We start from the raw sequence: 15948 nt of genomic DNA on the forward strand, positions 1-15948 counted from the left end.
TAGTAGAGTTGGAACTCAAGTCCAGATCTGACTCCAGAACTCGTTCTCCTAGCCACCCCCACATGCTGCTTTCCATTAACTGGGAGCTGCTCTTATTCCCAACCACAAAAGCAGAACAGTCATCAGTTAATTGCAAGATAGAGGGTAAAGAAAATTAACTGCTTTAAATGAATCCAAGCTGGTCAAGTTACATTCCCAGGTACCAAAGAACCTGCCACTGGGATCCCTGTGTCACCGGTGGTCATCCATTAGCCACCTGAAGTCAGAGTCAGACAGTGTGTCCTAAACTCAGCGATTTGGGGCAAAGTCTTCAATTATGTATGTAGTCATAAACAAGTGGAAAACATGAGTCATATGAACATACCATTGGGGGAGATTAATGGTGTAATAAGCTGTTCAGTAATACTAAGAAAAAATATATATGTGCATATGAAACCCCTACTGCCCAAGGACAGAACTATAGTAATCGGTGTACTGGATTCAAAGTGCTACAGTGCATGGAACAGTCTATTTGGAACTGGCTATTAGATACAAGGTCCTAATTGTGTGTGTGACAGAGTAGAAGCGTGTGTAAGGGAACAATTATGTCACTTAGACATAAAAAAGAGAGTAAGGGCCTTGTTTGCTTTTTCATTGCTTTGAGCTAATTGGCATTTAGAATATTTATCCTAAACCTTTATTGCCTTTAGAATTCAGTTCACCAAGCATAGGACCCGGTAGGTTTATACATGGAATTTCCAGTGATTGCAATGTAAGCACCATTTTAAATGGCCTGCCATTAGAAAGTATAAGATTTGAATCAAGTTACCTAGATTTAGATGTGTAGTAGCTCTAATTTCTCTGGTAAGTCTCTTCACCACTAAGCTTCAGATTCTCTATTTACTTACAGAGCAGGGGTCAGAGTTGTTGTCAATTATTTGGAGGATTGATCAGGGGTTGCAAATCATCATACACATACTGGTACAGTTATTTTTATTGTTAGAATTGAAAGTTCTAACATGATGAAACTACTATTTCATGATATTTCTTTATAATATTCTATATCCTGCATCTCACATTAACTCCTTCAATTGAGTCATGGTATAAGTCTGACAGGTTAGAAGGTAATGCAGATTTTAGCCTGAACTAACTGCTCTGTGAGGCCAGGTCTGCCCTTTTGTCTATCATTAGGAGGTCATTGCTGTCTTAGGCTTACGACCTTTTACAGTAGATTCAAAAGTAAAAATAAAACCAATAAAATTTGTCTTTATCTGGTTGTACTTGTCAATATAGTTGCTTTTGGAAATTCTAGAATATGACTATTTTCTGATAGCCAAATAGTTTGCTTTCTTTTCTTTTTTTTTTTTGAGACGGAGTCTTGCTCTGTCGCCCAGGCTGGAGTGCAGTGGCGCAATCTCAGCTCACTGCAAGCTCTGCCTCCCAAGTTCACGCCATTCTCCTGCCTCAGCCTCTCCGAGTAGCTGGGACTACAGGCACCCGCCACCACGCCCGGCTAATTTTTTTTTTGTATTTTTAGTAGAGACGGGGTTTCACCATGGTCTCGATCTCCTGACCTCATGATCCGCCCGCCTCGGCCTCCCAAAGTGCTGGGATTACAAGCATGAGCCACCGTGCCCGGCCAATAGTTTGCTTTCTGATGGTCTGCAACATTAGAGTATGATTTCAACTTCCTTCCTTTTTGTGCTTACATAAGCAACATAGCTCCTAATGGAGTAGAACTTGACAGGCCTCAAAAAGACATGAATTTAGAAATTTGTCCAGTAATTATTTAAATTTCCAAAAGTAAAAACAAATATCTTTGGCTTTGTGGTGGAAGCATGCTACCCGGTACTCAATAAATATTTGCCAAGTGGATGAAAAGCTATTATTTTACAAAATAAAATATCTTGTAATTTTCTAGTGTCCTGATAAAACCTCAATAAAAAGGCAGCCTTCAGAAAATGCAGTTTATTCATCTAGATTTACTGTTAAAATCTCATCTTTTCACTGAGCTTAACTACAGTATAACTGGAAACCATTATGTGATACTCTGGCTGCATAATTGGGCACACAGAGAATAGCATTGTTCACTGGCACTGCTCTCCTCCAAATGGGCAAGGACTTTTCTGGGACTTGTGACATAATCTGAACAAGCACTCTCTGTGTTCATCATCACAGATTGTCTTTTGTCCTTTACCTCCTGGAATCTGCCCAGATCTTTCCCCTCTCCTTTCTTAGGCATCTCTTCTTTGCTTCTTATTCTTGCTTGCACTGTAACTTGGAATAGTGGTTCCCAACTATGGTGCGACATACCTATGATTCATAACTTGTCTCTCAGTCTCCACATCCTCCCACAGTGTGGGGGTGGGTCTTGCGGCCCAGCCCACTACTAATTATTCCTCTGGGAACATCAACCTGATAGTAGCCATGATCTCTCATCTTTCTTCTTTGCCCACTCTTCCTGTCTACCAGAAAGGACCTACCAGGAAGTTTTCGTCAATTTCTCTTCCTGACTGCCTGTGGTCAATACTGCTGTACTGTCTCCTGAAGCTCAGAGTTTATCTTCACATCACATTCCATAAATGCTTATTGAAGCCCTCCTGTGTGTCAGTCACTGGGGATGTGGCAAATTATAAAACAAACAAAAATTTCTGCCGTCTTGGAGCTGGTGTTTGAGTAGGCTAAAATAGAAAACGAACAAAATGAGTATGTGAAGTGTGTAGCATCTTATAAAAATAAAGCAGGGAAGGGGAACGGGAGTTCTGCAAGGGAGGTGGATCCAGAGGGATTTTATTTTGAATAAAATACTCAGATAAAGCCTCTCTGAGATAGTGACAGGGGGCAGAGACTGGAGGGGTGTGGGGATATCTGGAGGGAGCCATGTGGATATCTGGAAGATCATTCTGGGCAGAGGGGGTAGCGCCTGCAAAATCTCTGCAGCAGGAGCATCCTGTGTTGCCTGGGGAATAGTGCGGAGGCCTGTGCGGTGGGAACAGAGGGAAGAGCAGGAGAGAAGGAGGAAGCGAGGGTCTGGGTGTGACCTAGGAAATGAGGGAGGTTTTTTTTTTTTTTTTTTTGGGGACGGAGTCTCGCTCTGTCGCCCAGGCTGGAGTGCAGTGGCGCGATCTCGGCTCACTGCAAGCTCCGCCTTCCGGGGTTCACGCCATTCTCCTGCCTCAGCCTCCCGAGTAGCTGGGACTACAGGCGCCCGCCACCACACCCGGCTGATTTTTTGTATTTTTAGTAGAGACAGGGTTTCACCATGTTAGCCAGGATAGTCTCGATCTCCTGACCTCGTGATCCGCCTGCCTCAGCCTCCCAAAGTGCTGGGATTACAGGCATGAGCCACCGCGCCCGGCCGGGAGGTTGTTTAGGTTCTTGTGGGCTATTTATAAGAACTTTGGCTTTTGTTTGGAGTGAGAAGAACCCATTGGAGGGTTTTCATTATTTTTATTATTTTTATTTTTATTTCTTTTTTTTTGAGATGGAGTTTCACTCTTGTCGCCCAGGCTGGAGTGCAATGGCGTGATCTCCGGTCACTGCAACTTCTGCCTCCTGGGTTCAAGCGATTCTCCAGCCTCAGCCTCCCAAGTAGCTGGGATTACAGGTGCCCACCACCATGCCCAGCTAATTTTTATATTTTTAGTAGAGATGGGGTTCCACCATGTTGGCCAGGCTGGTCTCCAACTCTTGACCTCAGGTGATCCACCCACCTCGGCCTCCCAAAGTGCTTGGATTACAGGCGTGAGCCACTGCACCCAGCCAAGGGTTTTAATTAAAGGAGTGACATGATCTGGTGTGTTTTAACAGTACTGCTCTGCCTTGCCATATTAAAGAGGGGGAAGGGGTCAGAAACCAGGAGATCCATTGGAAAGCTAGTTCAGTAATCCAAGCACAAGATGATGATAACTTGGATCAGGACGGCCATGGAGGGCGTGTGAGAAGTGGTCTGGATGTATCGTGAAGAGGGAGCCCACAGGTGGATTGAATGTGAAGCGTGAGAAGTATCAGGTGGCCTGAGCAGCTGGAGAGATGATATTGCCATCCAATGAGGTGGAAAATCATAGAGGAGCAGGTTGGGAGATGATTAGGGGTTTGGCTTTTGATGTTACTTTGATGTGCCTTTTAGACATCTGAATGGGGATACTGAGTATGCAGCAGAACAAGTGAAGAAGTTCAGAGAAGATGTTCAGGCTGGAGTATAAATTTGGGAGCCTATCAGTACATAAATAAGCCATGAGAATGAGCTAGGTCACCAAGGCTCTGAGTATGTCGAGGAAAGTTCCAAGGACTGAACCTTAGGGCACTGCAACATTAGAAGTCTGGAGAGTTGAGGAGGAACGAGCAAAGGAGCTGTGGAAGGGCAGACCAGTGAGGTGGGAGGATATGAGGAGAGGAGAGGTGGTGACCTGGAAGACGAGTGAAAAAGGATCTCACGAGGAGGGAGTCATCAGCAATCACAGACATTAGCGATAGGTCAAGTAAAATAACACAGGAGGCTACCTGGGGAGATTAGGAAGTTCTTTTTCTTTAAAGTGAAATATCTGAAAATAATGTTAAATGTGTAATTTTCCAGCTACATTCAGTAAACATTTTTCTACAGTAATATTGATTCCTTGGCGTTTGTTGAAATTGGTTCTATGGGTTCTTTGTGTTGTTGAGACAGTGTCTTACTCTGTCACCCAGGCTAGAGTGCAGTGGCACAATCTTGGCTCACTACAACCTCTGCCTCCTGGGTTCAAGCGATTCTCGCACCTCAGCCTCCTGAGTAGCTGGGATTACAGGCGCCCATCACCACACCCAGCTAATTTTTGCATTTTTAGTAGAGATGGGGTTTCGCCATGTTGGCCAGGCTGGTCTCGATCTCCTGACCTCAAGTGATCTGTCCACCTCGACCTCCCAAAGTGCTGGGATTACAGGTGTGAGCCAGCACGCCCGGCCTGGTTCTATGGAAAAAGAATGTATAGTCTCTTGTATGTGTGTTCATATGTTAACCTTGTTAATAGTGTTCAAATCTTTCATTTTCTCATTAATTTTCATTGAGAAAACTATATTAAACTCTACTACGATTATAGATACGTCAGTTTTTTCTTTTTCTTTTTTTTAGAGGGAGGTGGGGTGTGGGTCTCAGTTTTTCATTTTACACTTTGAGGCTTTCCTGTTAGTTGCAAATAAGATCAGAATTATTCTTGTTCCTGGTGAATGTTTCTACCATCTCATACGGGTCATTAAAGCCTAATTTGTCTGTTGTAATAAAACCTCCCCAGTTGCTTTTAGAATTTTTATTTGGATAGCTTTTTCTAGCCCACTACTTCCAACATTTCTATGACCTGATTTTTAATCCAGAGCCTCTCTTTTCACTGACAGATTTAAGCCATTTACATTGATTAAAACAATTTAATACTTTTATTTTTATCTGTTTTATTATGTATTTTCTATTTACCAGGCATTTTCTTTGCCTCTTTTTGTTCTGCTGACATAGGGACTTCTGTCGCACTGATCAAGTTTCTTTGTTTTATTGCCCTCTACTGGTTGGGAAATTATGTATTCTATGTCTGTTCTTTGAGTGGTTACCTTTCCATTTTTAACATACCTGTTTGCCTTTGATCAGTATCTCTTCCTTCTCCTGATCAATGCAAGGAGGATGATTTATCTCTAATGATTCTCTTCTGTCTTTCATGTTATTACATTTTTGTGTTTTAACTTCACCTTGTATTTACACCTGCCAACTTAGTCATTATTATTGTTGTTTTATACACTCAGTGATTATTTTGATTTGTTACACATTTACTAGTATTTTGGCTCACCATTTCTCATATCTCTTTTCTTTTTCCTTCTTATGTAATTTCCTTCTTCCTGAAATACATCTTTTAATAGTTTTTCCAGTCATGTCTATTAGTGGTAAATGTGCTCAGACTTTGTCTGAAAATGTGTTTATTTCTCTCTCATCTGTGAATTAGATTTCTAGCTGGACAGTTATTTTTTTCTCTGTGTTGTGTGTTATGTGCAGCCAGTCTAATTGCTGTTCATGTGGTTATTCTGGTTTTTCTTTCTGACTGTTTAATCATGTTTTTTCTTCCCTCCTTGGTGTTCTGGTATGGATTGGTTTTTATTTTTGTCCTAATCAGAAGCCATTGTTCTGAATTTGAGGCACTGTATCATTCTTCAATTCTAGAAAAGTCTCAGCCATTATAATCTCAATATTACCTCTCTCAATTCTTTCTATTCCCTTCTCCTGGACTACCTGTCAGATGTATGTTGGGCCTTGTCATTCTGTCTCTGTGTCTCTAAACCTCCATTTTACGTTTTCCATCTTTTTTTTTTTTTTTTTTTTAGAGAGAGTCTCACTCTATTGCCCAGGCTGGAGTGCAATGGCACGATCTTGGCTCACAACAACCTCTGCCTCCCAGGTCCAAGCAATTCTCCTGCCTCAGCCTCCTGAGTAGCTGGGATTACAGGCACCCGCCACCATGCCTGGCTAATTTTTTGTATTTTTAATAGAGACGGTTTACCCTGTTGGCCAGGCTGGTCTTGAGTTCCTGACCTCAGGTGATCCATCCGCCTCGGCCTGGCAAAGTGCTCAGATTACAGGTGTGAGCCACCATGCCCAGCCTTCCATCTCTGTTTCTTTCTGGGCTGCATTCTAAATAATTCTTCCGATCTGTTTTTAGGTTTACTAATTCCTAGGATGTGTTTAATCTGCTGTTTAATCTATTAATTTATCATTTCCATGACAATATTTGCCATTTTCATTCTTTTTCAACTCGGCTTATTCTCTGTTTAAATAAACTACCTATGGCGTCAAGCCCTTCATTGTGTGTCTTGAGTTAATGTTAAGCACATATATTTTACATCTCCATGTGTATTTTTGTTCTACTATCATATGTTCTTGGTGTTCTAATCCTCATGTTTTAATTTGTGGTGGATTTTTCCCCTGTTTTTTGTAATTTTTTTTTTTTACTTTGAGCTCATCTTTAATGAGACTTGGTTTTTCTGTGGAATCTCGTGGAGCCAGAGTTGTGAGTGTGACCCTCCAGGCCAGTTGCACCATTCCTTTGGCCAGTCACCCTAAGGGTATCACCAGCTAGTGACCAATTTTTGTTTTCTTTTTTGTTTTTCTTTTTCTTGTTTTGAGATGGAGTCTTGTTGTATTGCCCAGGCTGGAGTGCAGTGACACGATCTCGGCTCACTGCAGCCTCTGCCTCCCACGTTCAAGTGATTTTCCTGCCTCAGCCTCCCAAATAGCTGGGACTACAGGCGGATGCCACCACCCCTGGCTAATTTTTGTATTTTTAGTAGAGATGGGGTTTCATCTCTACTAAACATTAGCGATAAGTTCAGTAAAATAACACAGGAGGCTACCTGGGGAGATTAGGAAGTTCTTTTTCTTTAAAGTGAAATATCTGAAAATAATGTTAAATCTGTTCAGTAAACATTTTTCTACAGTAATATTGATTCCTTTGTGCTCAGACCTCAAGTGAGCACCAAAAAAAATCAGAATAAACACATGAACAGCAATTAGACTGGCTGCACATAACACACAACACGGAGAAAAAATAACTGTCCAGCTAGAAATCTAATTCACGGATGAGAGAGAAATAAATACATTTTCAGACAAAGTCTGAGCACATTTACCGCTAATAGAACTCCTGATCTCAAGTGATCTGCCCACCTCGGCCTCCCAAAGTGCTTGGATTACAGGTGTGAGCCACCATACCTGACCAATTTTTGTGTTAATTCATCTGAATTCTTGAACTCCAAGTTTGTGTAAGATGCAAGCCCAGCATTTCCATTCATTACTTAACAGACAAAAAGCTTTTTAATCATGTCACTCTTCTGGAGAGAGGACATTTTTCCTACTCCACCCTGTAATATTCAGTCTCCTGCCAGAGTTTCCTCTCATTGGCCAAACCCAGGCAGAGGCCAAATAGAATAGAAGCTTAGAAAAAACAGCCTGCAGCGTTGGCTTTTTTGCAGCCTAGAGCATAACAGGGAAAAAGGTGAGAAATGGACCTGGGCACAAACAGGCCTAGGACCAACACAACATTCTACCCCTTAACAAATATTCCCTGACTGCAGGTAGCCAACACGCTGTGCTTAGCTTGCTATTGCAAAAATGTGTTAGACACAGTCCCTGATCTGCAGTGAGAGCCACTGACACACTAACTACACAGATTAACAACAGCACCAGTTACACGACGTGTAATGATGACGTGTACTGTTAAAATACAGATACAAACCAGTACCATGGAAACACAAAGGAGAGGCAAGTCTGAGGGTGAGTGTCAGAGGGACAGGAAAGGTTTCCCCAAAGAAGGATGGTTCTTTGTGGAGAACGAGGTGTGGACAGAGGATACAACAGGAGCAAAAATGGCAGAGCCGTGGAAAGTGTGTGCAGCCTTTGAGGCTGGGGGAGGAAAAGCGGGCAGCGTAGTCAAAGCTGAGGCTGGAAAGGTGGGGTGAGGCTGGCTTCTGGAGACTCTGGAGCCTCTGCCACCAAATTAGGACTTCATTCACAAATAATGAAAGCTGTTGAACGTTTGTGAGGGAAGGAACACAAAATATGTGGTGGCTGGCTTGAGCTGTTCAACAGAAATCAAGTGTGAGTCACAAATGCAGCCCCATGTGTAACTGAAAATTTTCCAGTGGCCACCTTAAAAAAGTCAAAAGAACAGATGAAATTAATGTTCATACTTTTACTTCATCCAATTTATCCAAAATATCTTTTCAATATGTAATCAATATATTATGAATGCAACATTTCCCATTTCTGTTTTTCTGGAACAGACCTTCCGAATTGAGTGTGTATTTGGCACTGACAGCACATCTTTATTGGGAGCAGCCACACTGCATGTGTGCAGTGGTCACAGGTTGCTAAGGGCTACTCTATTGACAATGCAGGTATAGAGGGTGGCAAAGGGGTGTATCCTATCCATAAAACCCAAATTCCTCAGTTCATCAGGACTTTTCTCAGGACAAAAAAGGTGTTACCCTCCCTCCTTTCAAAAAAAGAGGATTCTGTGGTCAAATACGTGTTGGGAACTCTGAGCTCATCAAATTTTTCTGTAGCACAGACTTTCTCACTGTCTAATAGGCTAGTGTGCACTGGGGCCCTGTGGGCGAGATACACAGCCTGCGGCATTGTCTGGATTCATCTGACCGCACAGGACAGGAGTGTCAGGAGCCTATTTTGGCATTTGCTGGACTTGGGGGAGCAGAGAGCCGGGCAGCAGGCAGAGGCAGAAGACAGAAGGAAACACCAAGAAGAGGAGAGGCTCAAGGGCTGAGAGAGGCAGATTCAAGTCTCCAAAAAAGCCTCTCATCCAAGGCGCCCGTGCTGTGGGCCAGAGGGGAGGATGCAAGCTCAGAAGAGGTCACTGAACTTGGCAATGCCAAGGTCATCGTTACCTTCCTGAGAGCAGTGTCAGGGGCAGTGGGACAGAAACCAGAATCCCGAGTGGAGATGTGACAAGGAGAGCTGGCGAGAGTTGGCCATGGGTGTAAACCCCTCTGGTGACATTTGCCAATGAGACCAAAGAAAGGTGGTGCTGAGGAGGGGGCAGGGTTGGAGGAAGTGTGCTTGTTGGTTGGTTTCAAACAGTGGGATAGGAGGGACACTTAGCAATGTTTATAGGCTAAGAAGGAAACGGCGAAGAGTGAACATACAAGCGTGAAGGAAAGGGAGGGACCCTGGAGAAGAGGCTGATTACAGACAGTGGCTTTAGAAAGAAACAGGACCCCTCCTTCCCTGACTCAGGAAGGACACACAGGGACAAGTGGACAGCCAGAAGGGGAGGAAGAGGGGCCTCATGTCTTTATTTTTTCCCTGACATCAGAGGTAAGAACATCTGGAAGTGAGGGTAGGAGTCGGGTTGGAAACTTAAACAGAGGGTAAAAATTTAAGAGCAGGTCAGGCGTGGTGGCTCACGCCTGTAATCCCAGCACTTTGAGAGGCCAAGATGGGCAGAGCACTTGAGGCCAGTAGTTCGAGACCAGCCTGGCCAACATGGCGAAACCCCGTCTCTACTAAAAATACAAAAATTAGCTGGGTGTGGTGGTCACCTGTAGTTCCAGCTACTCGGAGACTGAGGCAGGAGAATCGCTTGAACCCGGGAGGCAGAGGTTGTAGTGAGCCGAGATTGCACCACTGCACTCCAGCCTGGGCCACACAGTGAGACTCCATCTCAAAAAAAAAAAAAGTTGAAGAGCCGTCGTGATGAAATGCAAAAGGGTCAGCTAGGCATGGCATGCCAGGGGTGTCCCCACATTATCCTGCTGAAGCTAATGCAATGTATAGTCTAGTTTTAGAAACAAATATCTGACGTTCTTCCTATTAGTCCAAGGTATTATTCCAGATAGAGTGGCCAATACTTGTGGTTTTTTTTTTTTTTTTTTTTTTTTTTGAGACAGAGTCTCGCTCTGTCGCCCAGGCTGGAGTGCAGTGGCGCAATCTCGGCTCACTGCAAGCTCCGCCTCCCGGGTTCACGCCATTCTCCTGCCTCAGCCTCTCCGAGTAGCTGGGACTACAGGCGCCCGCCACCACGCCCGGCTAATTTTTTGTATTTTTAGTAGAGACGGGGTTTCACCGTGGTCTCGATCTCCTGACCTCGTGATCCGCCCGCCTCTGCCTCCCAAAGTGCTGGGATTACAAGCGTGAGCCACCGCGCCCGGCCAATACTTGTGGTTTTTAATGTAAATCATTGTTTCCCAAAGTGTGATAGTTGTATCCTCGTGGTACTCAACGCACTGGTACACAAAATGGACCTGTTTTATTTGAATGACTATATATTTGCTTTAATGATTATTAGAAGAAACATAATGAGCACATTTAACTTCACAAGTATGTTTAGAGAAAAATATTAAGTAAATAATAATAGAGATGGAATGTGGATGTGGCAAAAGTCTTGAAAGCAGAACATGAAGTTTGTAAGACACTGGTGTGGGAGGTGGGGCAACCTTGGAAACTGGTCTGAGTTCCCTCCATCAATCACCTGGCCACACCAAGTAGCACCACTGGATCATATCAGGATCAGTGCCATTTCGCCAGGTGTCTGGTCACCAAGCCTCTCCTCTTTGCTCCACAACAGCCTCATCAAGCAGACACTTGGATTAGCCTCAGTGATTTTTTTTAACACTCAGTTACCCTCTGCAGTTCCCCCTGGCAGAAGATAATAAAATACTATCCCCCTAAAAGCTTAACAATTTTGAACATGACAGTGGCATCATGATTTATTTTTCTTTTTTTCTTTTCTTTTTCTTCTTTCTTTCCTTTTCTTTCCCTTCCTCCCTTCCCTTCCTTCTTTCCTTCCTTCTATCTTCCCTTCCTTCCATCTTCCCTCACTCCCCTCCCCTTCCCTTCCCTTTCCCCTTACATTCACTTTTATTCACTTTTTCCTTCCTTCTCCCTGTTCTTTTCTTTTCCTTTTTTTTTTTTTTTTTTTTTTGAAACATGGTCTCCCTCTGTTGTCTAGCCTGGAGTACAGTGGTGCAGTCACAGCTCACTGCAAACTTGAACTGTCAGACTCAAGCAGTCCTCCCAGCCTTAGCCTCCCACGTAGCTGGGACTACAGGCACATGCCACCACGCCTGGCTAATTTTTTTTTTTTTTTAATTTGGTAGAGATGAGAGTCTCACTTTTTTGCCCAGGCTAGTCTTCAACTCCTAGGCACAAGTGATCCTCCCGCCTCAGCCTCCCACAGTGCTAGGATTACAGGCACCACATCCAGTCTATGATTTCTTTTTAGAAACACCAAACATAACCTGCCTTATTCTTTTTTTGTTGTTGTTCTCTGTGGGAGTAATTTCTTTAAAGCTGTTGGCAACATCTGTAGAATATAGAAAAGCTGTCTTCCTTAGAACTGTCTGTGAGCCCAGATCTATACAAAATATATACAAATGCAAAGGAAATTGGAAAGAGCAACACGCCCCGCTGGATGGACGGTGTCCTGGCAGGTGCAGGGTGTGCCTTCACTCTGCTGCCCTTCCTGGTTGCCTTAGCTACAGAAGGTCTTCCCTACTTCATTCGTCTCTTTCCCGGTTTTCTGACACAAGCCACTTGCTGCCTCATGTTGTAGCTTGCTGGGTACCTACATGCTGTCAACCTAAATAACAGAGAGGGAGTCTCTCTAGAAGAAAGTGATATTTATTTAAGAATAGTTATTGCACCGGGCACGGGGCTCATGCCTGTAATCCCAGCACTTTGGGAGGCCAAGGTGGGCGGCTCACCTGAGATCAGGAGTTCATGACCAGCCTGGCCAATATGGTGAAACCCCATCTCTACTAAAAATACAAAAATTAGCTGGGCATGGTGGTGTGTGCCTGTAATCCCAGCCACTCAGGAAGCTGAGGCAGGAGAATCACTTGCACCCAGAAGGCAGAGGTTGCAGTGAGCCGAGATTGCGCCACTGCACTCCAGCCTGGGTGACAGAGCGAGACTCTGTCTCCAAAAAAAAGAAAAAGAATAGTTATTGCAATGGGAATATGCATGCCAACAGGTGCATATTCAGAGAGGTAAAGGAGGACAAAGTTTTTAAAGGAAAAATGAAGAGGATCACATGATTTTTATATATATATAATTATCCTTGGCCGTGAGAATCAATAACAAGGGTGGCGCCAGTCCGAGGTTGGACAGGCAGTTGCTGGGCAGATAACCTTGTAGGACTATTTTTTTGTGTAAGGTCACCATGGCCTTTATGGAAGTTTGTGGTTTTGCAGTCTTTTGTGATAGTTCTAGTTATCAGGCATTCGTGGATGAGAACTCTCTCTTCATGGCCTTCCCTGGCCTTTTGTCAGGATTTTGATTCTGACAACTTCCACTGCTTTTTCTTTTTTCTTTTCTTTCTTTTTTTCTTTTCTTTTTTTTGGGGGGCGGGGGACAGAGTCTTGCTCTTTTGCCTAGGCTGGAGTACAGTGGCAGGATCTCGGCTCACTACAGCCTCCGCCTCCTGGGTTCACACCATTCTCCTGCCTTGGCCTTTCAAGTAGCTGTGACTACAGGCGCCCGCCACCGTGTCCGGCTAATTTTCTGTAATTTAAGTAGAGATGGGGTTTCACAGTGTTAGCCAGGATGGTCTCGATCTCCTGACCTCGTGATCTGCCCGCCTCGGCCTCCCAAAGTGCTGGGATTACAGGCGTGAGCCACTGTGCCCAGCCGCTTTTGGTTTTTTTTCTAAGAAGGGTTTCCTGAGGTATTTTGCCACGTCACTGTGTAGAGGCAAGCCCTCAGCCACTTAAGTGACTCTGGAATTATGTCACTTCATAGTTTGACATCTAGTTCAGCTCTGATGTGCCTGTAAATTGATCCAAAGTGAATGCAGTACCTCTCACCCTGATGCGAGGCTGCTTGTGACTTTCCTGTCATTTGTGGTTGGATATCTGCAGTGTACTAGGAGTTATTTGTTCTGGTGAGATGAGGTGGTGGTCTTCTGGGAATTGCTGGGCTCTGGGCATTTCAGGTTTTATAACCTTGGAACTTTCCTTTGAGAAATCTAGAGACAAGTTTCTCAAACATTTTTTTAACAGTAGCTCACAGTGAGAAATATATTTTACATTTCGAATACATACATAACTAAACATTTCACAATATTTACCAAAGCCATATGCATGGTGATTTCTATTTATTTATTTTTTAATCCTGGGCCTGACCAGCATTTTAAAAAACAAATGATATAATGACCCACTAATGGCTCATGACCTGCAGTTTGGAGTGGTCTGAACCATCTGATTCATTTAATCATTTCAGTAACTTCAAAAAATGTCTTGAGGTGGTGAGATTCTTCACACGCTCTGCACAGTTCTGAAAAGAAATTAGCACGTTGAAACATTACAGACATTGCCGATTTGCCGCTTTGGAGCTGTGAGTGCTGGCTCATTAATGCCAGCTCTCCGTGTACGCATGCTGCTCTGCGGAAGTTAGCAGCGCTCTTTTTAAGGCTGCGTAGTTCTTTCAAAGCAGCATTTGTAAACCCACCACGTCTGCTGACAAATGTCTATTTTCTACAAAGTTAACTAAAGTAATATTTTAAACTACCCTGTTTTTTCCACAGGGTGTGCTGATCTGCAAACCCTGGATACAATGCAGCCAATTGAGAGGAAAAGACAGGGCTATATTCATGAGCTGATTCAGACCGAAGAGCGGTACATGGCTGACCTTCAGCTCGTCATCGAGGTGAGGAGGCTGCTGCTGGCTAGCTCTCGGGGTATCTGCTGTCTCTCATGAGAGATGGTGGGCATCAGGCTCAGGGCTGCTTCCACGCAGAGTCAAAGCAAGGCATCACTTTTGATGTGTGAATTCACAAATAGTGACGGAAGTTCTCACACCCTCCAAATGCTGTCTCTGCCTGCTGGATAATGCTTGAGATTGAAAGTTTCTGATGAGCCCTTTCCCCCAGATGAGGTCACTTAGAGTGAAGCGGGAGAACAAGAGGGCATTCGCATGGCTTCATTGGATGTGGCAGGAGCCCCATCAAGGAAGGATGGGGATAGAGTGGATGGGAAGGGTCTACGGCAGACTGTAGCTTCCTCGGATATTTGCCTAATATCTGTTGTAACATCTGACATTTTCATAAACTGGTATCTCTGGAGGAACTGTGAAACAGTGAAAATGTTCACCTCATGGTTGTATCAGTTTGGAAAACCCAATGGGAGCATATTGTAAAATAGTTCCCAAATATCGTATAGCTACTGTTTGTTTATACCAGTGACCTCTACGCTGATGACAGCTATCCTTATTCAAGTAGCACTTTAAAATGATCTGTGCTTCAGTGAACAAAAGAAGACTTTCTATTTCTACTATACCTTCGTTTCCATGCCTTTCAGTTCTCAGTGTACAGACCCTCAGGTGAGAAGACCAGTTACATTAACAAACCACCTGAAAAGAACAGGCATCCCCCACCCCCACACACCCAACAGGTGCAACATATACCTGGCCATGCCTTTCATAGCAGAATGGAGCAGAGGCTGCGTCCTTCTGCGTCTGTTCCCCAGCAAGCCCTGCCCTGGATTCACTCTCCACCTTAAACACAGGCCTAATGCCTGGGATATCCAGACATGGAATACTTGTTCCCCTCCCATGCAAACTATATGGCACTTCTCGGTTGGTGATACCTATCTTCTCTGCACGTCTGTGGGCTCACTGAGAACAGGGACTGTGCAGCCTTCATCCTGTGTTCCCAAAACTTAGCCTGGCCCTTGGTCAGCCTTTCCATAAGTAGTCAGTGAATTGGGTCTGTTTATGTCTGCACCTCTCTGGCCAGGACAGATGGCCTAGAAGAAAAGCCCATCATTTTGATTAACCCCCTACAAGGATCAGCCTTGCTGCTGGTCAGATTCCAATCCTAAGGCACTGTAAGTAGGTATGGAGGTCTCCCTAACACTAGGACAGAGGTGAGCAGGCACCAGCTGCTTGCCCCATACTCTGAGGAGTGAAGCATCAGGTCTGGATCCAGGATTCAGGGTGAAAAGCACCATTCACAGGTGAGGCCTTCTTATGACCGTCCTCATGAAGGTTCCCAGAGGCCTGACCATCTTATTCCCATCTGCCTACCTCACCAAGCCCGGCACAAAGCAGCTACATGGATGGCTAGAGGGGCATGAATGAATCAGCGAATAAACAAACAGATGGACAGCCAGACACTTCCCTGTCCCTCCATAGCAGCCTCCGAGCAGGCCGGCCGTCTTTCCAGGGCTGCTCTCACAGGAGTGGCCTAGTGTCTTCAGTCTGATTTGGAACTTAAAACTCTCTTTAGAGAGTGCCCAGCACTTTTACTTGAATTCTGTGAATCCATGTTCAACTCAACTCAGTAAACATGAATTACAAACCACGATGTGCAAAGGGCTATGCCAGAGAGCAGAGATGAAAGAAAGTTCTTGTCCTGCAGGAATTTAGAGTCCTGTTGGATGGAGAGAGGTACAGTGGGGCCAGTAAGGCTGAAACCTGGGGATAGTGACCACCCCAGCCAGGAAGAACTT

The 15948-nt window shown here is 44.3% G+C and overlaps 1 protein-coding gene across 12 annotated transcripts in view; it reads left to right on the forward strand.

The window, feature by feature from the left end:
• ITSN2 (intersectin 2) overlaps positions 1–15948 on the forward strand; it is a 158579-nt gene that overhangs the window by 126240 nt on the left and 16391 nt on the right. For all 12 annotated transcript variants that reach the window (XM_063623891.1, XM_063623889.1, XM_055253700.2 and 9 more), the window contains one exon: positions 14025–14146. In XM_063623891.1, coding sequence (XP_063479961.1) covers positions 14025–14146 — 122 coding nt within the window. The remainder of the gene's footprint in view (positions 1–14024; positions 14147–15948) is intronic.

Source organism: Symphalangus syndactylus, chromosome 18, assembly GCF_028878055.3.
Source record: "Symphalangus syndactylus isolate Jambi chromosome 18, NHGRI_mSymSyn1-v2.1_pri, whole genome shotgun sequence".
Lineage (NCBI taxonomy): Eukaryota > Metazoa > Chordata > Mammalia > Primates > Hylobatidae > Symphalangus > Symphalangus syndactylus.